General features: G+C 57.5%; 1 protein-coding gene across 1 annotated transcript; it reads left to right on the top strand.

The window, feature by feature from the left end:
• The first annotated feature begins 1,335 nt into the window (after positions 1-1,335).
• Positions 1,336-24,902, top strand: ACACB (acetyl-CoA carboxylase beta). The gene is made up of 52 exons (XM_030501410.1): positions 1,336-1,748; positions 4,374-4,506; positions 4,604-4,742; positions 5,005-5,114; positions 5,289-5,370; positions 5,798-5,896; positions 6,212-6,321; positions 6,568-6,678; positions 6,825-7,034; positions 7,252-7,422; positions 7,732-7,893; positions 8,076-8,239; positions 8,696-8,846; positions 8,927-9,030; positions 9,635-9,716; positions 10,217-10,362; positions 10,440-10,590; positions 10,743-10,877; positions 11,357-11,503; positions 11,605-11,793; positions 12,222-12,322; positions 12,406-12,494; positions 12,571-12,695; positions 13,069-13,182; positions 13,259-13,372; positions 13,741-13,830; positions 13,935-14,053; positions 14,228-14,365; positions 14,746-14,845; positions 14,942-15,049; positions 15,243-15,299; positions 15,709-15,750; positions 15,826-16,041; positions 16,132-16,287; positions 16,878-17,081; positions 17,597-17,752; positions 18,141-18,263; positions 18,443-18,712; positions 18,865-18,962; positions 19,136-19,256; positions 19,458-19,568; positions 19,968-20,111; positions 20,195-20,315; positions 20,481-20,577; positions 20,751-20,847; positions 21,085-21,220; positions 21,504-21,681; positions 21,854-21,966; positions 22,410-22,564; positions 22,796-22,966; positions 23,269-23,405; positions 23,518-24,902. The coding sequence occupies exons 1-52, from the start codon at positions 1,336-1,338 to the stop codon at positions 23,642-23,644; spliced, it is 7,137 nt and encodes a 2,378-aa protein (XP_030357270.1). The 3' UTR covers positions 23,645-24,902.
• Positions 24,903-25,241: the final 339 nt, after the last annotated feature.

Raw genomic sequence — 25,241 nt, 5'->3', positions numbered from 1 at the left:
CTGAGCTGAGGCCCTGGCTCAGCAATGGGTGCTGGCTTTGGGGGTGTCCCTGGCTCAGCGATGGGTGCTGTTTTTGATGGGGTGTCCCTGGCTCAGTGATGGGTGCTGGCTTTGGGGGGGGCTGTTCCAAGCTCAGCAATGGGTGCTGGCTTTGGGGGGGGTCCCTGTCTCAGCAATGGGTGCTGTTTTTGATGGGGGGTCCGTGGCTCAGCAATGGGTGCTGTTTTTGATGGGGGGGGGTGTCCCTGGCTCAGTGATGGGTGCTGGCTTTGGGGGTGTCCCTGGCTCAGTGATAGGTGCTGGCTTTGGGGGGTGTCCCTGGCTCAGTGATGGGTGCTGGCTTTGGGGGTGTCCCTGGCTCCATATGGGTGCTGGCTTTGGGGGTGTCCCTGGCTCAGCGATGGGTGCTGGCTTTGTGGGGGGCTGTTCCAAGCTCAGCGATGGGTGCTGGCTTTGGGGGATCCCTGTTCTCCCCCTGTGCAGGCAAACCCGGCAGAGCAGGCTCTTGTCCTTCCCCTCATCCCCATGACCAGGCGCGAGGCCAAGGCACCTTTGTCCCTCAAGGATCGGGTGTCCTGGCCGGCCATGCCTGCCCCCCCCCGCTCCTTTCCACCGTGTCCTCCAGCACAAGTTTTCCAGGCGTGTTCACAGACAAACACTTCTGCTTGACGTTACCGTCACGTGCGAGGACGGCACCGGAGCACCTGCGGGAGGCCGGGGCACACGCTCCCCCTGGGATCTGGCACCCCGCGGGCTCCCAGCAGTGCCATGGACACGCTGCCTGGCTGAGGGGACCGGGACAAGGAGCCGGCGCTGCCCGTGTTCATCCCAGCAACACGCAGTGGGGACCCGTGCGCTCAGCACCCATGGTGAGTGGGGGTCCTTTCCCCATGGGAAGGGGTCGGGGTTGAGGGGAACATGGGGCTGCGGTGGTTCTCCCTTATGGCCGCCGCTGGCTTTAATGGTTTGTGGAGATTGGGGGTCAGTTTAAGGGCCCCCCCTCTGTGAGGGGCCAGGTTGGAGTCAGTGGAGCGGCCTCACTGCCCTCCTCAGGATGCTGTGGGGAGCTGGGGGCCATGTCACCCCCCTTCATGCTGTGTGAAGGTGGAGCGGTGCCGAGCCCCCCTCCATGGCTCCCCCTGCCAGCACTGATCCCGGTCTGGGGAGTAAAAATAGCTCTGTGTGAGCTGGAGGAGCCTGGCTTGGCCCTGGTGTGGAGAGCAATGGGGATGGCAGCCTCAGCGCTTTGGGGGGCTGCTGCTGTGGTCCCAGTGCTGGGGGGGCTCTGTGCCCTCCATGACGGGGTGTCCCCGCGCCTCTCCCCAGGGCAGGTGAATGCTGCTGGCTGCCCTGCTCCTGCTGCTGTACGCGCGCCTCATCTTGGCCAAGATGTCCAACGCTCGTCCCGGCGAGGAGGAGAAGGAGAAGCTGGGGCAGACCCCGGTGGAGCAGCCGGCGGCTCCCACCGTAGCCAAGCCGCCGGCAGGGCCGAGCCCCCCGGCGCTGCCCGAGGCCGGCAGGGCTGTGGCAGGGGAGCAGGAGCGCATCGCCGTGTACAGCCCCGCCGCGCTGCGCCGCCCGGCCCTGGCCAAGTTCGTGCTGGGCTCCTTCGAGGACAGCACCTCCGACGATGAGCTGCTGGCCACGGCCATCAGGGTGGGCAGGAGGCGCAGCAGCCTGGCCATGGCGGGGGGCACCGGCACCGAGCCCCCCTCCATCACCGCACTCCTAGAGTCCGATGGCATGAGGTATGACACGGGGGTAAAGGTGCCACGTTTGGGATGGGCAGATGCTTTTGTGGGTGTGTATCTCAGGGCCCCTGTTGCTAAAATTGAGGTGCATGTGTGGGTGCTCCTCGGAGCCCCAAATTGATGGTCTTATCCTGTTCCTTTTGACTTCATGCTGCATGAAAAGCCCTGATGAGGCTGATGGCAGTATCCTGGGATGAGCAGGCATGCCCGGGTGCTTTGCGTGACAGCAGCACCATGTGCATGAGTGTGGCAAGGTCTGAGGCAGGGTTGCTCTGTCAGAGTGATTTTTGGGTGTTAAGAACAGGGTAGAAAGTACCTACAGTGTCTTTCAATGCTGCTTCCCTGGTACTGTGGCCAAGTTGCTGTATTACTTCTCTTTTCTCACACCTTCCTCTCATTTTGCTGCTTCTGTCTGCCCCTGTGCCATATCCCAGTGATGGGAGAGGCTGTGCTGATGCACTGGCTGCAGATCTGGTTGGCACAGGATGGGGGTACATATGGGAGTGGGGATTTTCTTGTGTAGCAAGACAGGATTGGTGTTTGTTGCAGTGGTGAGCATGTGGAAGGGCAGCAGTGGGTGCTGCTGGTGTTTTCTCTGTGCTCGCCATCCTTCTGGGTGCCAGTTTTGTGCGTGAGTATTGCTGGGGGCATTCCATGGGGTGTATGTAAACCTGTGAGCTGAGCCTTTTGCACCTGCATGTGTGCACTTGTGCATGGAAGCATTGCCCTGTGCCCTCAGGATCCCACAAGGTCCTGGTCCTGCTGCCAGGTTCACTTAGCTACGAGTGAGGATGCTAACACATACTGTGCATGGGGAAACATAGCATCCCATGAGGAGTGGGGTGCACAGCGTGCTCCTGTGCCGCTCCTGCCCTTCCTCTGCCCTTACAACTATTACAGTTAAATTATTTAAGGCAGAAAAGTAGCTTTTTGGTGGTTTTGTGATGAGTTGACGAAAAGCGGGTGCGCTTTGCTCTGTGGGTAGCTTCCCACACAAACAGAACTCAGAGCCATTATAAATAACTGGAAACAAAGTGCTGCTGCCCAGCTCTGGCTGCTCTGCTCATGGTGAAAACACAAGACCTTTTGGGATGTGTTACAAAACTTGGCCGTGTCTTCTTGCCTAGCTGGGGTGTTGGGTGCATGTGCACGGTGCTGATGGTGGGGTATTGCTGCTGTGATAAAGCTGGCATCACTCAATGCAGTGCTCCAGCTACTTGGAAAATACCCGGAGTGCAACATTTCCCAACATCCCAGAGGTTTCAACACATTTCCCCTTAAAAACAAGATGTGTAAAGTGCTACTCGTGTGAAATCTGCTCATTCAGGGGAGGACTGGTCCTGCTTCCTTTGCTTATTTATAGCTCATCCATGGAATAACAATCAACAGCTCAAAACCTGGCTGAGTTATGAAGGGGGGGAATGTGAACCTGTTAATTAAAATAGAAAGTTGTTCCAAGCTCCGGGCAGAGCCGAGGGGAAGCACGTGCCTGGCTGCCGGGGAGGTCCCTGCGATGCCAGACCCTCCTGTGCCCCCCGTGCCAGGAGGTGGGAGGCGCGAGGGCTGCCTTATAGCGCTGCGGAGGGGCTGCTCCAGCCACCCCACTGCCTGCTGCGGGGATGCACCATGGGCTGCGAGGCGAGGAATAGACCCTGGAGGGCATGGAAATGCCCTCGGTGGAGAACCATGGTTGGGGTGAGCTTGGAAAGTAGTTTGGGGATGTGGAGCAGGCAACTAGGGCTGGATGGGGTCTGATCCGGCAGGGAGCTGCGTGTGGCTGCAGGCTGTGTGAGAGCGAATTCCCGAGGCTGCTGCTGGGAGCTGCATCAGGCTTTTCCCAAGGTTTCCTGCAGAGCACTGCATGCTCTTTGCTCCCCCTTTGGTGACCTTAATGCAGCTTATTAGGGGCACCTCTGGCTGTGCCCCTTGGAGACCTGCTGCGTGCCCCACGGGGTTTGGAGGCAGCAAATCCATTCTGCCTTGCATGGGCACTGGGGGAAGGATGTTCTGTTTCATCCCATGTACTTGTTGTTTTTCCTGCCGCCCACCCCACTGGGCTGTTTGAGTGCCCTTTGGGGATGTGGGGGACAGATACAGCTCTGCTGTGGGGTTTGGTGTGAATAGGGAGCTGGGGAGGGGGGGTTCAGCAGGCCACTGCAAAGGGGCATTTGTGCATGTAACATCCTGGCAGTGGGAGGGAGGGTCTGTGCTCTGTCCCCTGGCAGTCTCCGTGTTCCAGAGTGTTTCCAGCAGCAGCCAGGGGGATGTTTTAATTGCAAAACACACTCTGTTCACCCCAAATTGCAGCCAAAACCAGTTTTCCTCTGTGGTGTTGCAGTGGGTGGTAAATGTCCTTGGAGAGACCCAGTGTGCAGCAGGGAGCTGGTAGCAAGGAAGGTGAATCCCACTGTTCCCACATGTGTCAGCAGGGTGAAGGGTTTTATTGCTTTTCTTGGAGGAAACAGTGGAGGGGCACAGCCTGGTCTACAGTGCCCACTGCTGCTGGGTGCTCTGCAGGTCCCACCTCCGGGGAAGCCAGAGCAGCACCAGCACACACCGTGCTTGGTGAGGATTTGCTCCTATGGCTGCGTGCTCACCGATGTCCATCGTGTCCCACCGCAGGCCTAGCATGTCCGGACTGCATCTAGCAAAGAAAGGACGTGAGCACAAGAAGATGGATCTACAACGGGACTTCACCGTCGCCTCGCCGGCAGAGTTCGTCACCCGCTTCGGTGGCAACCGTGTCATTGAAAAGGTCTTTCCCCGCACGCCCCTGCCTTTGCCTGGGTGGTGGGTCACTGAGCAGCGAGGAGAGGTTTCAGCCTGACACCCCGTGTCCCTGTCCCCCCCAGGTCCTTATTGCCAACAACGGCATCGCCGCTGTGAAGTGCATGCGCTCCATCCGCCGGTGGGCCTATGAGATGTTCCGAAATGAACGTGCCATTCGGTTCGTGGTCATGGTCACCCCTGAGGACCTCAAGGCTAATGCAGGTAATTCCTGAAAGCGAGTTCCCCGCTGTGGGGCTGAGCTGGGGCAGTGCCTTCATCTTCTTGCACTGCTGCCTGGGATGTGGGGGCTCTGCACAGTGCACACACTCACCTCCTGTGCAGCCAGATTAAGGAGTAAGTAATTCTTGCACCCTCTCCAGCCTCTGTGGGATGGAGCATTTGAGGAGGGGGTCCAAGGGGCAGCGTGTGAGTGGGTCGAGGCTTGGGGGACAGTTTCCAATTGCTGCCATGTGCTGTCTTGCAGAGTACATCAAAATGGCAGATCACTACGTGCCTGTCGCTGGGGGGACCAACAACAACAACTATGCCAACGTGGAGCTGATCATGGACATTTCCAAACGGATCCCGGTCCAGGTAAGAGCTGCTCATGGGCTCCCACCTCTTTCCTGAGGGAAGCTGCTAGGGTGGAAGGGACACTTGGAAATAGGGTGATGTCCCTCTGTGTGGAGGAGCTGGGCACGGTGCTGCGGCTAACGGGAAGTTTCCAGGCAGGAGGTGATGGTTTGACTGCTCCTTCTCTTGTGCCAGGCGGTGTGGGCTGGCTGGGGACATGCCTCGGAAAACCCCAAGCTGCCAGAGCTGCTGCAGAAAAATGGGATAGCTTTCCTAGGTAAGGTCTCAGCACCTCCCTGTGCCGGAGGGAGAAGCAGGCATTGGGCTAGTGTGTGCATGAATGCTGGCTCCCTGTTTCATCTATCTGGCATGCCCACCCTGTTGTGTGGCAGTCCTCAGCCCAGTTTCCTGGAGCTGTCTCAGGAATCCCACTGTTTTCTGGCTTTTCCCTGTAATTCTCATGCTGATGCAGCATTCACGGAGGAATGTTGGGTGGGAGCAGACCTCGTGGGCTTCCCAGCCAGGGGACTGCCTGGAGAAGGGTCAAGCTCCAGCAGGTTTGGGGGTTTCCCCACACCCCCACTCTTTGCAGAAGGGCTGATGGTGCTGGCTGAGTGGGGAGCAGCTTTCTGCAGCATCCATGCGATGGGGCCAGACTGGCTGCTGGGGCTGGCCAAGCTCATCCCTTCCCTCCCTGTTTGAAGGTCCCCCCAGCGAAGCCATGTGGGCACTGGGGGATAAAGTCGCCTCCACCATCGTGGCTCAGACGCTCCAGATCCCCACACTGCCGTGGAGCGGGAGCGGTAAGTGCCTCCTTCTCCCCAGCCCCCCCATTTCTCTCCTCCCTGCATCTCTTTCTCCCCCCAAAGCAAGCACCAGGGCTGGGGTCCCTGGCCTGGCTGGCTGCAGAGTGGCTGCAGGTATTCAGGACCCCACTGCAGCTGAGCAGCTGCTGGTTTGGGGAAAGGGGTTTTTAGGGATGGGATGCATGGAAACAAGGGAAATGGCATGTGCCAACACGTGATTCCCAGCTCCCTGGGCACAGCCAGCATGCCACCACAGCCATGCCACCCTGGCAGTGGCCATAGCAGTGACCATAGCACTGGCTGTGCCCACAGGTCTGCTGGCCCAGTGGTCAGAGGAGGACCAGAAGCATCAGCAGATGATCAGCATCCCCCTCGAGACGTATGACCAGGCCTGCATCAAGGATGTGGAGGAAGGCCTGGAGGTAAAGCTCATGGGAAGCTGTTTGTCTCTTATCCACCATTATTTCTTCTCGCAGCCTGCATGCCTTGGCCCTTTTGGCCTCCCAGCATCCAACAGTGATGTTTCAATGAGGCTGTTTCAGCAGCAGTTTGCCCCTTTGCACAGGCATGACTTGGTGCAATCCTGCTTGGGAATGCATGGGGCTGGGGCAGGGTGGACCGTTGGGGTCCAAAGCACTTCAGTCACCCCAGTACTTGACCTGTCTTAGGTGGCCAAGAGGGTCGGCTACCCGCTGATGATCAAGGCAGCAGAAGGTGGCGGGGGCAAAGGCATCCGAAAAGTGGAAGCAGCAGAGGAATTTGGCACTTGCTTCCGGCAGGTAAGAGATGCCCAGACCCCCCATTGCTGTCCCTGGGGCATGCAGCAGGGTCCTGCTCCCACCCCAGGCTCACCCAGGACCTGTCTCCATCCCGGGATGAATTCTGGGGAGGTGATGCCAGAGCACGACCCTCTCCCCTGCTGCAGGTGCAGGCAGAGGCCCCTGGGTCCCCCGTCTTCCTGATGAAGCTGGCGCAGCACGCGCGGCACCTGGAGGTGCAGGTGCTGGCTGATGAGTACGGCCACGCCATCTCCCTCTTCGGCCGAGACTGCTCCATCCAGCGCCGGCACCAGAAGATCATCGAGGAAGCGCCCGTCACCATCGCGGCACCCTCCGTCGTCGAGGTCATGGAGCAGGTGAGTCTCAAGGCAGTATATAGTGAGAAACTGGTCTGATCCTTGCGGGGTTTATTGTGGGTTTTGGAACCTGAGGAGGGGAGGGACCCCCAACACCAAGCAGAGAGTCTCAGCCCCTGCTTGTCCATGCAAGGACACAGCTGCTGGCTCGGGACAACCCGACTGCTGCAGTGAGCAGTGTCGTTGCTGCCCATGGTGGCTTCTCCCTCTCCTGCAGTGCGCAGTCCGCCTGGCCCAGATGGTGGGTTACGTGAGCACGGGCACTGTCGAGTACCTCTACAGCGAGGATGGCAGCTTCCACTTCCTCGAGCTGAACCCACGCCTGCAAGTGGAGCACCCTTGCACAGAGATGATCGCGGATGTGAACCTCCCTGCTGCCCAGCTGCAGGTACCTGAGCGCACATGGGTGACTCTGAGGGCTTCAGATGAAGCAGTCTTGTAACTCAGGGAGAAGTGCTGGGCTGGAGCCTGGCAGAGGGAAGGTGTCACATATAGAAGCATGTAGGGTGCAGGTGGAAGCGATGTAGCATCCCTCATTCACCTCTGCCTTCTTGCTGGGAGTAGCTGCCTGCAGCCTCTTCCCCTTGCTCTCCATTCAGACCATCTACCTGCGTCTCCCAGTTGTAATTTAGATGCTGAGGTCTTGTTCTGGCAGCTTGTTCTGGATGCTGAAGTCTTGTTCTTTGTTTCCCTGCAGATTGCAATGGGCATCCCCTTGTACAGGATAAAAGACATCCGGGTGCTGTATGGGGAGAGCCCCTGGGGCGATACGTCCATCAGCTTCCACTGCCCCACCAACATCCCTGTGCCCAGGGGCCATGTCATTGCTGCCCGGATCACCAGCGAGAACCCCGAGGAGGTGAGCCAGGGATGGGCTCTTGTGCACCAGCTGCATGTGTGCAGGTGGGGGGACCCTCCCTCTTGTGGGGTGAACTGGGCATGGACTTCCCCAGCTGGGCAATGTTAATGGGCATTAAACCCATGGGCTGGGGATGAATGGTATGGGGGTTTCTCCATGGCTTCTGCTCTGTCTGCACTCAGGGTTTCAAGCCCAGCTCGGGGACGGTGCAGGAGCTGAACTTCCGCAGCAGCAAGAACGTCTGGGGGTACTTCAGTGTGGCAGCAGCCGGGGGGCTGCACGAATTTGCTGATTCCCAGTTTGGGCACTGCTTCTCGTGGGGAGAGAACCGGGAAGAGGCCATCTCGTGAGTGTGCTGGGGTAGGATGGAGAGCGGGTGTCCTTGGGAGGACTCACAACCAGTGCATGAGCCGGGAAAAGTGGCTTTTATCTGGGATGACCAGAATGGTGCCGCTGTGCTGAGCAACTCGTTTGCTGCAGAGGCACTGTCCAAAGCCAGAGTTCTCGGGCTGTGGTGGTGCTACGGCCCCAACTCACCAACCTGATCCTTAAAGATACATTTTAGTGATCTGCTAAGTATGTGCTTAGTGCCAGTGAACAGCAATGTTCAGTCAGTAACGGGGTGACATGTAACGAGTGTATCTGGGATATTTAATGGTTTTAAGTCAGTGCTGACTGTGAGGCATGAGGGCACCCAGGGCTTGGGAGCTCATGACCCTAGTCCCTGTGGTTCCCTGGTTTCCTCAGCTGAAAGCCAAGCACTGCTTCATCAGTCATTAGCGGAGGGTTTTGCTCCCTAAAGGAACATGGTGGTTGCCCTGAAGGAGCTGTCTATCCGTGGGGACTTCCGGACCACAGTGGAGTATCTGATTAAGCTGCTGGAGACAGAGAGCTTCCAGAACAATGCAATAGACACGGGCTGGCTGGACCATCTGATTGCTGAGAAAGTGCAGGTAGGGGAGACTGTTCCCCCCAGGGTTATCACTCCCCTTCTGGTGTGAGACCTAAGTGCTGTTATGTTTGGTCCCTACAGGCAGAGAAGCCCGACACGATGCTGGGTGTTGTCTGTGGTGCCCTGAACGTTGCTGATGCTGCCTTCAGGACGTGTATGACCGACTTCCTGCACACACTGGAGAGGTACAGAGCAGGGGCTGCCCGATGCGGGCTTAGCTGTGACATGAGCACTGTGGGCACAGGGAGTGCATGTCCTAAAGGGTGGCTCGCAGCAGCCTGTGTGGCTCCTGCAAGCCTGGAGACCCAGGAGTTGTTCTCCTTGGGCCATCTTCCTTCCCACTTCTGCTGCTAAAGCTTTGCAAATCTGGAGGCAGCAGTCAGAGTGACTCAGAGAGCTCCAGCTTCTCTGCTATTGCTTTATCTGGAAAGGGGGGGGAAGTTTCCCATGGTTGGGAAAACAGATTTCAAGGCAAAGTAGCTTGGCTGAACACTGCTTGCTGTTGTTTTTTTGCACTTGAATGTCAAGGTTATTCCTCCAGCCTTGGAGGACACTGGGGGGCTCTCCCCCGTACCCTTATCTCTGTGTTTTGCCGGTTTCTGGCCTGTCTCCAGATGCGTTTTTGCGAGGTGCTCACGTGGGTCATGTAAAGCAGATGCTTGTCCCCTGCAGTCACCTTGGTGCCCTCCCGCATGGCCCGCGGCCAGCAGCGCCGCTGACACCTCACACACTTGGCTCCGCGCGGGGCAGGCGGCACTTGTGGTGCCTGACCCGTCTGTTGTGTTCCAGGGGGCAGGTCCTGCCAGCAGCCTCCTTGCTGAACATGGTTGATGTGGAGCTCATCTATGAGGGTGCGAAGTATGTTCTTCAGGTGAGGATGGGGCTGTGCTCCCCTCAAACCAGCCACAGCACTTCGGGACAGGGATGTGTGCTTCTGTCCTGAAGGAGACAGATGCATTCAAGATGAGGTTGTCCTTTAAAAATATGCAACATGAAAATGAAGTTAATAACCTCATTTTAAATAGACATTTTCATGAGTTTAACAAAGGATCTCCTCTTCTTGCTTTTAAACCTGATTAGTTGAACTTTATGCAAAAAAAAACCCCAATTTACAATGAAGCAGCTGGTGAACCATGAGTTAAAGCAGCTCCAGGCTGTGATTTGAAGCAGCTCTTTGGTGCAGCCTGACATTGCTGCCTCCTGCCCTCGTGGCACAGCCCCATCCCGTGGCAGCAGGCTGCTCCTGCACAGGACCTTGCAGCAAGCATGGGGAGATGCTCCTCACCCCCTGCCATTTCCACCAGCCCCCAAAAGGCCGTTGCACGTGTTTCAGGGGTTGCACTGAAGTTTCTCCCTGGCCACTGCCCACAGGTTGCCCGTCAATCCCTGACAACGTATGTCATCATCATGAACCGCACTTCCATAGAGATCGACGTGCACCGGCTCAACGATGGCGGGCTGCTGCTCTCCTATGATGGCAACAGCTACACCACCTACATGAAGGAGGAGATCGACAGGTACCTCCCTGCTGTGCCCCCACCAGCCTTCCTCCCTGACCAGCAGCTGGGTGGTGAGACCTGTCCCTCTCCTTCAGATACCGGCTCACCATCGGCAACAAAACGTGTGACTTTGAGAAGGAGAAGGACCCAACGGTGCTGCGCTCGCCCTCCGCAGGGAAGCTGCTGCAGTACACGGTGGATGATGGTGGCCATGTGGATGAGGGGAGTGTGTTCGCAGAGATTGAGGTGAGCTTTGCAGAAGAGCTTGGGGGAGCTCTGTTCCTGCGCTGTTGGCGGATGGCAGAGATGAAACACACCAATGCTGCTGTAGTGCTTGAGGTGCTCTGTAGCACATGGGTGCTGCTCACTTGGTGACCATGCCACCCATCCTCACCCAGGTGATGAAGATCATCATGACACTGACAGTGGAGGAGGCTGGGCGGGTGCACTACATCAAGCGGCCGGGTGCGCTGCTGGAGGTGGGCTGTGTCATAGCCCGGCTTGAGCTGGATGATCCCACCAAAGTGAAGCCTGTGAGTCTGCTGGGGGCCAGATGTGCTGCTGGACCCTCTGTCTGCTCTCAAGTGGCATCCTGTGGGGCACTGAGGGCACTCACTGGGGCATAAAACAGAGGGGCTGCCCTGGCTGGGATGTTGGCAGGGATATTCCCCGTGCCGGCACAGAGTGGCACTTGCATGGCTGCACCAGGGCTCCAGTGGCTGCTCCGCATGTCACTATGTCTGCATAGTATCCCATGTGTGCTTACTTAATGTGCAGAAGCTCACATGCAGGTTTTTAGTGCATCTATAGCATTCTGTCTACATCTCCAGTTTTTCTGCATTTTCATGATGGCATAGACATGAAGCTGAATGCTTTGTGCTTCTGCTGTATCTAACTAAAAGCAGATACTGGAGGGGTTGTGCTGGTTTCTCTGGAGCAGCTGTAGCTCTCAGGGGCTCCATCTCATGTAAGCAAGGACCTTGCCCATCCCACCTCTCTCTACTCTCTCCAGGCACAGCCATTCACGGGGGGGCTCCCACCCCAGCAGACCCTGCCCATCACTGGTGAGAAGCAGCACCATGTTCTCCGCAACGTGCTGGAGAATCTCACCAACGTCATGAATGGGTACTGCCTGCCCGAGCCCTACTTCAGTGCCAAGGTGGGTACGGGGCAGAGGTGGTCATTGTCCTGCCCCGCTGCCTCCTGTTTGCCGTGATGGCAAGGTGGGTAGCACTGATGGGTGCTGCCCCTCACCTGCAGGTGAAGGAGTGGGTGGCCCAGCTGATGAAGACCCTGCGGGACCCGTCCCTGCCCCTCCTGGAGCTGCAGGAGATCATGACGAGCATTTCGGGAAGAATCCCACTGTCTGTGGAGAAGTCGATCCGGAAGGTGATGGCGCAGTACGCCAGCAACATCACCTCCGTGCTCTGCCGCTTCCCCAGCCAGCAGGTGAGAGCCATGGGGCTGCACCCCGGCTCAGCCTTTGCTTCCTTCTTAGTTGGGAGTTTCTGCCTGAAATGGTCCTCCTAAAAGATATTGTAGATCATAGAATCCCAGACTGGTTTGGGCTGGAAGGGACCTTAAAGCTCCTCCAGTTCCAACCCCCTGCCACGGGCAGGGACACCTTCCACTAGAGCAGGTTGCTCCAAGCCCCTGTGTCCAACCTGGCCTTGAACACTGCCAGGGCTGGGGCAGCCACAGCTTCTCTGGGCACCCTGTGCCAGCGCCTCAGCACCCTCACAGGGAAGAGCTTCTGCCTAAGAGCTCATCTCGATCCCCCCACTTTCAGTTTAAAGCCAGTCCCGCTTGTCTTGTCACTACATGCGCTTGTAAAAAGTCCCTCGAGCTGTACCAGACCCCATGCCCTCTCCCTGCAGATCGCCAACGTGCTGGACACCCATGCAGCCACACTGCAGAGGAAGGCTGAGCGGGAGGTCTTCTTCATGAACACGCAGAGCTTGGTGCAGCTGGTGCAGAGGTGAGCCCTGTGCTGTCTGTGACCCCCCTGGTCTCCCCAACACTGTCACCACCTCACAGCACACTGGGCTCTCTGCTCCCCAGGTACCGCAGCGGCATCCCAGGCTACATGAAGGCAGTGGTGCTGGACCTGCTAAGACGCTACCTGCAAGTGGAGACACAGTTCCAGCATGGTGAGGGCCGAGGGGCTGGAGGGGTCTCTGGGCTCTGGAGGGGTCTGCAGGGCTCACACCATGCTCTGCCCCGCAGCTCACTATGACAAGTGTGTCATCAGCCTGCGGGAGCAGTGCAAACCTGACATGACTCCTGTGCTGGAGAGCATCTTCTCTCATGCCCAGGTGGCAAAGAAGAACCTGCTGGTGACCATGTTAATTGTGAGTACAGCCTATGCCTCGAGACACCAGAAGTAAAGGCTGGTGGTGGGGAAAAGCCTGTAAGCCAGGGCAGGCTCCACATTGCTGCGGAAGGGACATGCCTGTGGGTGGCTGTCACAGCCCTGTGCTTTCCCTTTCAAAGTAAGTGGAAACCTGAAAACTGCTTTCCTGCTCCTTTGTTCAGTGCCCAGGGTTTGAGGTTTCCATTCATGTGTCCGTTCCTGCCTTGTTAGGAGGATTTTATCTCCCTCCTGTAGCATGGCATTGCTCCATTGGTTCAGAGAACTTCAGCTCCTCAGGTCTTGTCCCCGAGGGGCTGGGGGTGTGGGACGAAGCCATCCTGAGCCAAGCCATGGTGGTGTGTGCATTGCAGGACCAGCTCTGTGGCCGTGACCCCACACTGACAGATGAGCTGACAGCCATCCTCAACGAGCTGACACAGCTCAGCAAGACCGAGCACTCCAAAGTGGCCCTGAGAGCCCGGCAGGTCAGCGAGCACCTCGCCTCCTTGTCCCCATCCCTGTCCCCATGCCCTGCGCTCCCAACAACCTCTCCCCTTGCAGGTGCTCATTGCCTCTCACCTGCCCTCCTACGAGCTGCGGCACAACCAGGTGGAGTCCATCTTCCTCTCCTCTATCGACATGTACGGACGCGAGTACTGCCCTGAAAACCTGGAGGTTGGGAACTGTGCTTTTCTGCAGTGGGAATTTGGGTGGCTTTATGAGGCTGCAGGGGGCTTAGTCTTAAAAATAGCCAAAAAAGCAGTCAAAGCCTTGCTGCAGTGTCAGTGCCTGTGTGGAGCAGAGGAGGGGGTGAACCCCGTTGCTGACAGGCCCCATCCCCTGCTTCTCACCCCATTTGGTGGGGACTGATGTGTGGATCTGTGTCTAGGTCTGGCAGTGTCCCCATGGTGGGCTGGGTTGTCCATGGCCAGCCCTGCACAGCCCCATATGAGAGACCCCTCTGGAACATGCCTCTCCCATCCTGTGAAGGGGCAAGGAGCTTCCTCTTCATCCTTGTCTGAAATCTTGCTTTCTTCCCCCAGAAACTGATCCTCTCAGAAACCACCATCTTCGATGTGCTTCCCATCTTCTTCTACCACACCAACCAGGTGGTGCGCATGGCAGCACTGGAGGTGAGGGCTGGGGGGGCCCCGGGGGCATGCAAGCTCTGGGGGGGACATGGATGTGTGTGGTGGGAGCAGGGGCACGGTGGTACCTCCTGCCATCCCCCTCCCAGGTCTACGTGCGACGCGGGTACCTCGCCTATGAGCTGAACAGCCTGCAGCACCGGCAGCTCCTGGATGGCACCTGCCTGGTGGAGTTCCAGTTCATGCTGCCCTCCTCCCACCCAAACAGGTATGGGGTTTGGATCAGCTCCCCCATGCAAAACATGGGGATCCTCAGAGGGAACTGTTGTGCTCTCCCTTGGCCAGTGGAGCAGGATGAGCCCTCTCTGGGTCAGGGTCCCGTATGGGACCCAGCAGTGGTTCCTCCACCCGTGGCTGATGGCTGCCTTGCTCCCCCATGCAGGATGTCTGTCCCCATCAGTGTATCCAACCCTGACCTGGCCCGGCACAGCACTGAGCTCTTCATGGACAGTGGCTTTTCTCCCCTGAGCCAGCGGTTGGGAGCTATGGTGGCCTTTGACAGATTTGAGGACTTCACCAGGTGGGGGTGCAGGGACGTGCCTGGCTGGTCAGACATGTGTCTTTTGGGTGCTGATGCAGTCATTAGAGAGCACAAGGGGTGGAAGAGCCAAAGCTGGCAGCAGCTCCTGTTCCTCCTGCAGCCAGAGGTTGGGGCTGGGTATTTTCAGTACAACAGGCACCATGGTGGGGACATGACATGTCTCTTGAGGACACGTGGAGCATGGGGAAAGCTGCTGGGCACACTTTAAGCATCTCTACACCCAGCAGTGCTCAGAGCTGTCTTTCATGAGCTGTGGCTTTGCCATGGGCTGGTGGTCCTGGTCTGTCCCTGGTGCTGTGCCTCAGGCAGGGGTGGGCACAACACACTGACTTGTCACCTCACCCCTGCTGTTTGGGCAGGAACTTCGATGAAGTGATGTCCTGTTTTGCCAACCCACCTTCAGAGAGCATGCTCTTCAACGAGCCACGAGCCACCATCTATGAGGAGGAGGAGGTCAAGGTGGGCACGATGCTGTTTCTGATCCCTCTCAGGTGGTGCTGGGATGGCACTGCTGCTGCTGGTCAGGGTTGACCGGGGATTTGGTTTTGTTCCCAGAACATCCATGAGGAGCCGATCCACATCCTCAACGTCGCGCTCCGCTGGGCTGACCATGCAGAAGACGAGAAGCTGGTGCCCATCTTCAGAGCCTTTGCCCAGTCCAAGGTCTGTCACTGGGCCTGGACCCCCTTTGTGCAGACCCTGCAAGCCAGGACACCGTACCCCAAGGCGCTGCCTCATCCCCACACTGTGCTCCCCAAAACACTGCACCCCACAGCAGCCGCTTGGGTTTTGGCTTGCTCCCGCGGTGGAGATGTTTAAGCTCTTGCGACTGATGGAATCTTCTGTTTCCATGTAGAAAAAGTTCCTCGTTGACTGTGGTCTCCGGAGAATCACGTTTCTCATTGCCCAGCAGGTGAGCACAGACCAAGCTGCAGGCAGACACGGTGACTTTAGACACATTGAGCTTCTGCCTCCTTAAAATGCCTAGAGACATCTATAAGTAACTTGCAGACATAGCACTGAGTGATGGATGTACCTCCTGAGCATCAGGAGCTGGCAATTAATTAATGGAGGGTTCAATGAGCGATTTATCTCCTGTATTATCCTTTATGCTGCTAATGTCTATAGTAATGTGTGATTCCTGTGTGGCTGCCCCACAGCTTTAAGCTGCCTTTAAAAGGCATCGATTACTCCAGCTCTTTTCCCTCTGGGGGGAGGAGGAAGCCTGCACGGCCTTTTCTTTTCGATGAGTTCATTGTAAATCAGAAAAATCCTGTGTGCCAGAAGTATTCACCTTGTCTTTTCTCTCCCCTTTGCTCTAGAGAGAATTCCCGAAGTTCTTCACGTTCAGAGCCAGGGATGAGGTAGGAGCTGTGGTTGGAGCAGAACCCACCCGGTGACGTTGACCAGCGCCTCACTCGTGCCCTGTGCTGCCCCAGTTTGCAGAGGACCGCATCTACCGGCACCTGGAGCCAGCGCTCGCCTTCCAGCTGGAGCTGAGCCGCATGCGCAACTTCGACCTGACGGCCATCCCCTGCGCCAACCACAAGATGCATCTGTACCTGGGGGCTGCCAGGGTGCAGGCGGGCACCGAGGCCACCGACTACCGCTTCTTCATCCGCGCCATCGTGCGCCACTCGGACTTCATCACCAAGGCAAGGCCACGCTGAGCCCCCGGCTGAGGTGGGTGAGTTTGGGGTGCAGGGGGTGCTCTGGTCACCCCTGAGCCACCCGGTGCATTGCAGGAAGCTTCCTTCGAGTACCTGCAGAGTGAGGGCGAGCGGCTGCTCCTGGAGGCGATGGATGAGCTGGAGGTGGCCTTCAACAACACCATCGTCCGCACTGACTGCAACCACATCTTCCTCAACTTTGTCCCCACAGTCATCATGGACCCTTCCAAGGTGTGTTTCTTGGTGTCCTGCTTCCTGCTCTCAGCGTGTTGCTGATCTGGGGATGGAGACTGCATCTTCTCCGTGGTTGGTACCATTGCATGAACATGCAGCCACCCCCTACACTGGCTGTCAGATCTTAGTCCTATCCAGTCCCACCCAATCCTGGATGGGAGATGGATTTGGCAGCCCCAGAGATACCTGCAGCTTAATTTCTGTATCAGACCTTCACTGTGGGCTATTTTCTGGGGAGGTGCTGAGATATCACGCTCTGCAAAGACTGGGGATTTTTGTACAGACTTGGACAAGCAGGTGGTTTGCTGGGGGGCACAAGGGAGAGCAGTAGGCTGGAGGAGTGGGCCTCTGTCCATTCAGTAGGATATGGGGCACCATCTTTCCCTCTCCCCAGTGAAGAAGCTGGATGGCAGCACCAGCCCCAGAGATAGAGGGGTGGAGAGAGGGAAGGGACTTTCCCAAAGCAAATCCAAAATGATTGTTTGAGGTGGGGACGCAGTGGGGCTGCTCCAGCCTTGGTATTGCACACCCAAGGACAGTGTTGTCCCTGGGGCCATGGACCCACATGTGTGCCATCCCCTGCCCAGATCGAGGAGTCGGTGCGCTCCATGGTGATGCGCTACGGCAGCCGCCTCTGGAAGCTGCGGGTGCTGCAGGCCGAGGTGAAGATCAACATCCGCCTGACGCCCACTGCCAGGGCCATCCCCATCCGCCTCTTCCTGACCAACGAGTCCGGCTACTACTTGGACATCAGCCTCTACAAGGAAGTGAAGGACCCCACCACTGGCAGCGTGAGTAACTGCAGGTGCTGGGAGCCCAACTACAACTGCTCGAGCACAACGAAGCTTTGGGGTCGTTGCTGCAAGACTCCTCATGCATGTACAGCGCTGGTGTGTCCCAGAGCCTCTGGGATCATGCAGGAGCATTCCCAGGGCTGTCCCGGTCTCACTCCCCTCTGTGCTGCATCCAGTTAGGCACCTCGGGGAGATGCTTTGCTCCAAAATGGCGCTAAGCTCCATCCATTTGGGCTGCTTGGGGTATTGCTGGCGTGTAATTGGGCAGGTTTTGGTCTGGGAGGTCATTGTTAGGGTGTTACTGGTGCTTGCAGCGCACTCTGTCCCCTGAATAGCAAGGAGTGGGGTTGAAAATCATGTTGTTTGGTCAAGCAGAGCCACGGGTACAAGCGTCCTGCCCAGGCAAAGCTCAGCAGTGCTCCAGCCCTGCCAGGCTCTGGCGCATTAGTGTTGCAGAGAGGACTGGCCTGCGTGCCGAGGGCAGGCAGCCAGCGCTCTGCCCTTCTCTCCAGATCATGTTTCAGTCGTACGGGGACAAGCAAGGGCAGCAGCACGGGATGCTCATCAACACTGCCTACGTCACCAAGGACCTGCTCCAGGCCAAGCGGTTCCAGGCACAATCCTTGGGCACCACCTATGTGTATGACTTCCCAGAGATGATCAGGCAGGTCAGTGTGGCTGAGCAGAGGGGCTCCAAAGCACTGCGTTTGCTTTTGTTTCCCACCCTCCTCAGATATTCCCATCTGGGGGAAAGACTCCTCTCCCCTGAGCTGGCAAATGACGGAAAGAAGAGCCCAAGTTCCAGTGTTTTTGGTTATATAAAGTGTTTCTATACCAATTACTCACTCTTGTAAGTTGCCATAGTTGTACTCGTGGAGGATGTGAACCAGAAAGCCCCACACAAGGAGGTCTGCAGTAGGTCTGGGGCTCTAACACAGGATTTTGCTCACCCCAAGTCCCAGCCTGCTACAAGAGTGTGTGTCTGTGCTCAGTGATAGCCTTGGAGCTGCCACAGCCCCCTGCTTTCAGCTCATCCTGTGTGCTGTGTCTCTGCAGGCTCTCTTCAAGCTGTGGGGCTCATCAGAGCGGTACCCGAAGGACATCCTGACCTACACCGAGCTGGTGCTGGACTCACAGGGGCAGCTCATGCAGATGAACAGGGTCCCTGGAGGGAATCAGGTAGTGGGGGATGATTTGGGGTGGTGGTGGTGGGAAGCTGCGCTGCAGCAGGTGGGAACGGCTGGTGTTTAAAGCCTGGAAGATGCTCCTCAAGCATTCTGTTGGCTAATTCACTCTGCAGCTCAGATCGCTTTTCCCTGGAGGAGCCTGCCCTGTGACCTTGTGCTGTTTTGGGACAGGTTGGGATGGTTGCTTTCAAAATGAAGCTGAAGACCCCCGAGTACCCGAAAGGCCGGGACATTGTGCTCATCTGCAACGACATCACCCACAGGATCGGCTCCTTCGGGCCGGAGGAGGACCTGGTCTTCCTGCGGGCCTCGGAGCTGGCGCGGGCCGAGGGCATCCCCCGCGTCTACATCGCTGCCAACAGCGGCGCCCGCATCGGCTTCGCTGATGAGATCAAGCACATGTTCCAGGTGGCCTGGGTGGACCCTGAGGACCCCTATAAGGTGTGTGGGCTCCTTCCCTCCTGCCACCACGGAAAACAGCACAGGACTTCTCTGGTCATTCCCTGCCCACGTCTAAACTGGGATAGAAAACTGGGGGATCGGTGCCTGTGTGCACGGGGGGCTTCGCAACTCATCCTCCTCTTTGTTTTCAGGGGTTCAAGTACCTGTACCTGACCCCCCAGGACTACACGAGGATCAGTGCCATGAACTCGGTGCACTGTGAGCATGTGGAGGAAGGGGGCGAGTCCAGGTGAGCCCCCCATCCCATGGAGCACACAGAGCCACCCCAAGCCTGCCCTACGTCCCTGCCAGGATGCAGCTTCTACATCCTGGCTCAGCATCCTGCCAGGCACATCATGCAAGTGAGTGCTTCCCTGCTTCTCTCTGTCCTGCTCACACCACTATGGCTCTGCTTCCCCCCAGGTATGTCCTCCTGGACATCATCGGGAAGGAAAATGGAATTGGGGTGGAAAACCTGAGAGCTGCTGGTACCATCGCTGGGGAGTCCTCTCGTGCTTACGATGAAATAGTGACCATCAGCATGGTACAGCCACAGGACTTTCCCCTGCCCCACTCCTCCTCTGCGTCCTACTTGCTTTTATGGTCACTCTGGGAGAAATAACGGGATGCAACAAGTGATCTGGCACAACCTGACTGTGCAGACCCCTGCAGAGCATCATTCTCCTGGTGCTCATGGTAGCCCTTTCTCCCCAGTGACCCCACATGTCCTTGTGTGTGTATCCAGGTGTCCTGTCGTGCCATTGGGATCGGTGCATACCTGCTGAGGCTGGGCCAGCGCGTTATCCAGGTGGAGAACTCCCACATCATCCTCACTGGTGTCACTGCTCTCAATAAGGTACCGTGCTCTGGCTGCGCGTCCTCCCCCGGCGCTGACCCTTGTGCCACTACATGCATGGGCTCCTTCCCTTTCCCATGGGAAGAGGTGGCAGTTCCCTGCATGTCACCTCATAGGACCTGCCATGGGAGCAGTTTGGCTCCGGTCGCAGGGGCAGGACCTGTCTCTGGGCAGAATCACACTGGTTTGAGCTGAGTTGAAACCTGCTTGGCTAAACTGATGCGCTTGTCTAAAGCAGGATCCCTTTGCTTTAACATCAGCCTGGTAGAGAGAGGTGGAAATTCGGCCTCAAACCACAGGGAACGTGCCTGTGCAGAGGTTTGACTTAACAGCAGAGCAAGGAGGAGCAGCTCCTGTGTGAGCAGAGACTGATCTCTTTGTGTTACTAATTCTGTCTAGGTGTTGGGCCGTGAAGTTTACACATCCAACAACCAGCTGGGAGGGGTGCAGATCATGCACAACAACGGCGTTTCCCATGTCACCGTCCCGGATGACTTTGAGGGGGTCTACACCATCCTGCAGTGGCTCTCGTACATGCCCAAGGTAGGAGGGTGCTGCAGGATGGTGGTGTGGGGTGTCACCCCACAGCTGGCTGGTGACCTGCCCTTTGGGGCTCTCCCTTGCAGGACAACCGGAGCCCAGTGCCCATCATTGCCATAAGTGACCCCATTGAAAGAGAAATTGATTTTATCCCTTCCAAAATCCCCTATGACCCCAGGTGGATGCTGGCGGGGAGACCCCATCCAAGTAAGTGAGAGCAACCTGAGGCCTCTGCAGCAGTGCTCCTAAACACACCCTGTAGGTGCAAACCCCAGGTCCCGGTGCAGAAGGTGCTTTTTGTGATGGGTGGATGCACAAGAAGCCCTTCAGTGCTCCCTGCTGTGCCACTCCACTTTTTCCTGTGCTCTGCAGCAATCAAGGGGACCTGGCAGAGCGGCTTCTTCGACCAGGGCAGCTTCATGGAGATCATGAGGCCGTGGGCTCAGACAGTTGTGGTTGGCAGAGCAAGGTACTGCTGGGAGCAGGGGCAGGGAGGCATGCGGGGAGCCTGCATGTGTGGCCAAGCGCATGCCCTGGCCATGGCTTTTGGGAAGGTGGAGGGGAAGAAACACGTCTCTGGTGGGGCTGGGGTGCAGCATGGAGAGGAACTGGCTCTGCTGAGGGCACCCTGCCCTGCCGCAGGCTGGGAGGTCTCCCTGTGGGTGTCATCGCCGTCGAGACCCGTCCCGTGGAGGTGACGATACCCGCGGACCCGGCCAACCTGGACTCAGAGGCAAAGGTGTGTGGGGACACCTTGGTGCGGCTGAATGGCAGCCGGGGGGAGCAGGGAAAAAGCTTGGTGTGATCCTTTGGCTTGTCCTTAAAAATCCTTTGGTTTTCCTTAAACACTGGTGAAATTAAGGGTGCTTGGTCAGTTTGTTTTTCAGCTCTTTCACACCATGGCTGCCAACCTACCAGTGCAGCATGCTGGGAGGCACTGGTGCCAGTCTCAGTGCTGCTGCTCTGTCTTTTCCAGATAGTCCAGCAGGCCGGGCAGGTCTGGTTCCCAGACTCTGCTTTTAAAACAGCCCAGGCTATTCGGGACTTCAACCGGGAGCATCTCCCACTCATGATCTTTGCCAACTGGAGAGGCTTCTCCAGCGGCATGAAAGGTACCTGAGCTTTGGGTGCCCCCATCCCTGTACTGTGACATACTGTGGGCACTGGTCTTGGGATTCCCCAGCCCACCAGTGCCCTTCCTGCACCACTCTGGGATGTGGGGGTGGGCTGGGGACACGATGGGCCATTGACAGGGCTTGGTGGCTTCCTGCTGGGCTGGTTTTGGGGTGCTTGTTTGGTCTCTCCAATGGAGAAGGTGGCTTTGGGCAGCTAGGAGGAGGCAAGGGGCCCAGCGCAATCAGGGCACCCAGTCACTAAAATCCCTTTGGCTTTCAGACATGTACGACCAAATGCTGAAGTTCGGCGCCTTCATTGTCGATAGCCTGCGGGACTTCAAGCAGCCCGTCCTGGTCTACATCCCACCGCACGCGGAGCTGCGGGGGGGCTCCTGGGTGGTCATCGACTCCACCATCAACCCCCTCTACGTGGAGCTCTATGCGGACAAGGAGAGCAGGTCAGCATCCAGAGCACATCTGCACCCTCTGCAGCCTGGCTGTGGGGAAGTGAGAGCTGGCGCATGGGGCCTGCAGTCATATAGTCCTGCTGAGAGTTGCCTGGACCTCTTGTCCCAGGATTTATTCTCCCCTGGAGACCAGTCCCTGATCTTTACCACATTTTCCTTCCAGGGCAGGCATTTTGGAGCCTGGAGGAATAGTGGAGATCAAGTTCAGAAAGAAAGATTTGGTGAAGACCATGAGAAGGATCGATACAGTCTATGCCAAGCTCGCTGAGCAGCTGGGTAAGGGAAGGGTGTTTCAGTTAGCGAGCGTTGGTAGCAGTAAGTTTGAAACATGAGGCCCAAACACCATGAGGAAACCCTTTAGTGTTCCTCTGTGAAAATTCTTTATGGCTTTTCTGATGGTGGAGCCTGCCAAGAGGATGTGGTGGTACCTTAAAACACCAGTATCTCCTGTGGGCTCCATAAATGGTGCTGGACTTCTTTCCCATGCTTTGAGATGAAGAATGGCAGTGGCCATGCCGAATCAGTACCTGGTGAGATGATACACGGTCATTGCAGAGCAGGGGTGTAGATGTTCCAAAGCAAAGGGGTGTGATGCTGGCACCGTTTCCTGGTGGGGGTGGCTGATGTGGGAGCACAGAGCAGAGCCCAGCCCCTGTGGTGGCCTGTGGATCCCATCACAGGGATGGAGGGTGGGCTGCTCAGCACGGCATCTCCCACAGGGACCCCCGAGCTGTCCGAGGCGCAGCGCAAGGAGCTGGAGCAGCAGCTCAAGGCCCGGGAGGAGCTCCTGCTGCCCATGTACTACCAGGTGGCCGTGCACTTTGCTGACCTGCACGACACCCCGGGCCGCATGCAGGAGAAGGGCGTCATCACGGTGAGCACCATGGGAAGGGGCTGCACACGGGGGGTTTGCTGTGGTTTGGGGGTTTGCTGGGGTTTCCTGGAGGTTTGGGTTTCAATATCCCTGTCCTGGGTGCTGCTGTCTGCTGCAGCCCAGCAGAACTGTCTTCAGACCTGCCGGTGTGAGCTGAGAGCGAGCAGTCGCTGCCCATCAGCTCCTCCTCCTTCTGCAAAGACAAACGCAGGCTCTGCTCCGTTCCTGCAGGACATCCTGGAGTGGAAGAACGCCCGCTCCTTCCTCTACTGGCGGCTGCGCCGGCTGCTGCTGGAGGAGGTGGTGAAGGCCGAGGTCCTGAAGGCAAACAGTGAGCTGAGCCACATCCACATCCAGTCCATGCTGCGGCGCTGGTTCATGGAGACGGAAGGAGCCGAGAAGGTACCCCCTGCCCCAGCTTCCAGGGGCACCCCTGGGGCTGTCACCTTCTCCCCTGTCACTCTGGCACTGTCCATTAGTGCCTGTAAACATGTGATGGGAATTGCTGCTTTCCACCCTGTGCCAGGGTGGGTGTTTGCACACCAGGGAGTGGGGATCATGCTGTGCTGTATGTGCAGGCCTGAGAAGAAAACCCCCCTTGCCTGGTTTTGTGATGGGAGGAGAAGCCCTGAGGCCACAGCAGAAAAGGGGGTTCAGGCTGTGCAGGCAGCAGGACCCTCTGCCCACGGTGCTGCTCTCCCCAGGGCTACCTCTGGGACAACAACCAGGTGGTGGTGGAGTGGCTGGAGAAGCACATGCAAGAGGGTGAAAGCACCCAGTCAGCCATCCGGGAGAACATCAAGTACCTGAAGCGGGACTATGTGCTCAAGCACGTCCGGAGGTGAGTGGCTGTGGGAGCTGGATGGGGTGATGTTGTCTCCTGGGGTGGGGACAGCATGTGGTGGAGATGAAGCAGTTTTTGCTTCAGCCACCGTCTCCATTCTGCCTTGCAGCTTGGTCCAAACCAACCCCGAGGTGACCATGGACTGCATCATCCAGATAGCTCAGCACCTCACCCCTGCACAGAAGGCCCAGGTTGCCCATCTCCTATCAACAGTGGATAATGACAGCCCGTCTTGAGCCGGTGGCATGCAGAGCAATTGCCATGGGGCAGGCAGGACACTGGGACACGCTGCTGCCCAGAGGCCAGACCTCACCTCCCCACCCGGTTCCTCAGTCCTTGAACTGAAGTTTTGGGCTCTTACTCGTGTGCCTAAATAAAGGATGGCAGTGTTTGTATTTTAAGCCCTGAAGCTGGTCTTGCCATCCATCAGAGTTCCCTCTGGCGCTGGGGTGTTCGTCAGAGGGGCAGCTTGGCAGAAGATAGACTCGTCCTGAGCCGGGCCTGGAGTCTGGACCTAGTGCAGAAGTTGGTTTTAAATCCAAAATCTTTTACTGTGTTTTAGTTGCAAGCTCTGGCCTTAGTCTTTAAAGCAAGCACCAGTGTCAGACACATCGCAGGAGACTGGATGGAGCTGGCAGTACAAACCGCATGGCCCAGGCACTGCAGGGAAGTGGGATGAAGGAGGAGGAGGTCTCCGTCTGGCTGTGTTGAGGCTGACCAGCACTGGTACAAGGAAGTGTAACCCCTGTTTAAGCTGCAGTCTCAACGTGCTGTTTTCTAATAAACTCAGGAACTGTGAGGAGCAACTTGTCTCATCCTTCCCCTTCCTGCGGAGCGATCAGTAGATGGGACTGAATAGCTGGTGGCCCAGAAAAGACATCAGTGAGCTGTGCTGGGGGCTGTTGCAGCAGAAACATCAATGGATCCACCACGGTTGGACTGACCCAACTGTTCCTCTCACCTGTCTCGTGCCCTTTCAGGCTCGCACTGCAGCTCCTTGGGGTGTTTTCAGCCTGTGGCTCCTACAGGGATCAGAGAGGAGGGTCCTGCTCAGTAACCCGCTTCCTCCGCTGAAGCACAGTAGCTGGGGTGAGCTCTCTGCCTGCCTGGACCTGTACCATGCATCTCAGGTGGCCTTTGAAGGTATCAAAGCTTGGTTCCTGGGGGGGGGGAACATGGAACGTGCTTTCCCATGCCTCAGTGTGTCACTTCACCAGCACAGGGTTAGTTTTGGCTCGCAGAGGGGGCAGCAGGGTGGCGATGGGAGGTGGGACGCCTGGTTCCAGTGCAGTGCCGGCCATGCCTGGGCTGGGGTCCCACAGGAGCTGCAGGGGGTGCTCCCTGTCCTAGGGCTGGGGGAGAAAAGGGCTCTATGAAGTGCTGTGTGGTTTGAAAGGTGTTGCTGCACTCTCTTGGGAAGGGGGTGCGATGGTCGCTGTACGGGAGCCAGACACAGGCAATAAAGTGAGCCCAGCTCTTGGGCAGCTCTCCTGACCTCCTCCTGCTGTCGTTGTATAAACGTGGTGAATCTGAGCAGGGGCTGGTGCCTCCGTCACTGCGCGGCCCCCTCCCTGCAGCACTTACACTGCTGTGGTGCAGAGCAGCCCTGCGCATCCCTCCCGCACACGCTTCCCCCTGCTCCAGAGCTCTTCCATGCACTGAGCTGGAGCGGTTTTCAGGGACAGGTTGGCAGGAGCAGCTCATGCACCACCTACCTGTGAACCCCTCCTCTCCTGGGGGATTTGAGCCAGGGACAAACCTTTGGCTTGGGCAAGGTGTTGTGTGTGTGAGGGCAGTGAAGCCTGGGGAAAGCTGCTCTTCCAGAGGGAAGCC

This window comes from Strigops habroptila, chromosome 11, assembly GCF_004027225.2.
Source record: "Strigops habroptila isolate Jane chromosome 11, bStrHab1.2.pri, whole genome shotgun sequence".
Classification (NCBI taxonomy): Eukaryota; Metazoa; Chordata; class Aves; order Psittaciformes; family Psittacidae; genus Strigops; species Strigops habroptila.
Note: the sequence above shows the minus strand (reverse complement) of the source record. Positions and strands in the feature narration are given on the sequence as shown.

Bases quoted from the DNA above. Each gene is read 5' to 3' on its own strand.
- ACACB (XM_030501410.1), top strand. From the start codon at position 1,336: ATGCTGCTGGCTGCCCTGCTCCTGCTGCTGTACGCGCGCCTCATCTTG. The intron at 5,115-5,288 runs GTAAGAGCTGCT...CTCTTGTGCCAG, and splicing joins CCAAACGGATCCCGGTCCAG to GCGGTGTGGGCTGGCTGGGG. The intron at 12,323-12,405 runs GTGAGCCCTGTG...TCTGCTCCCCAG, and splicing joins TTGGTGCAGCTGGTGCAGAG to GTACCGCAGCGGCATCCCAG.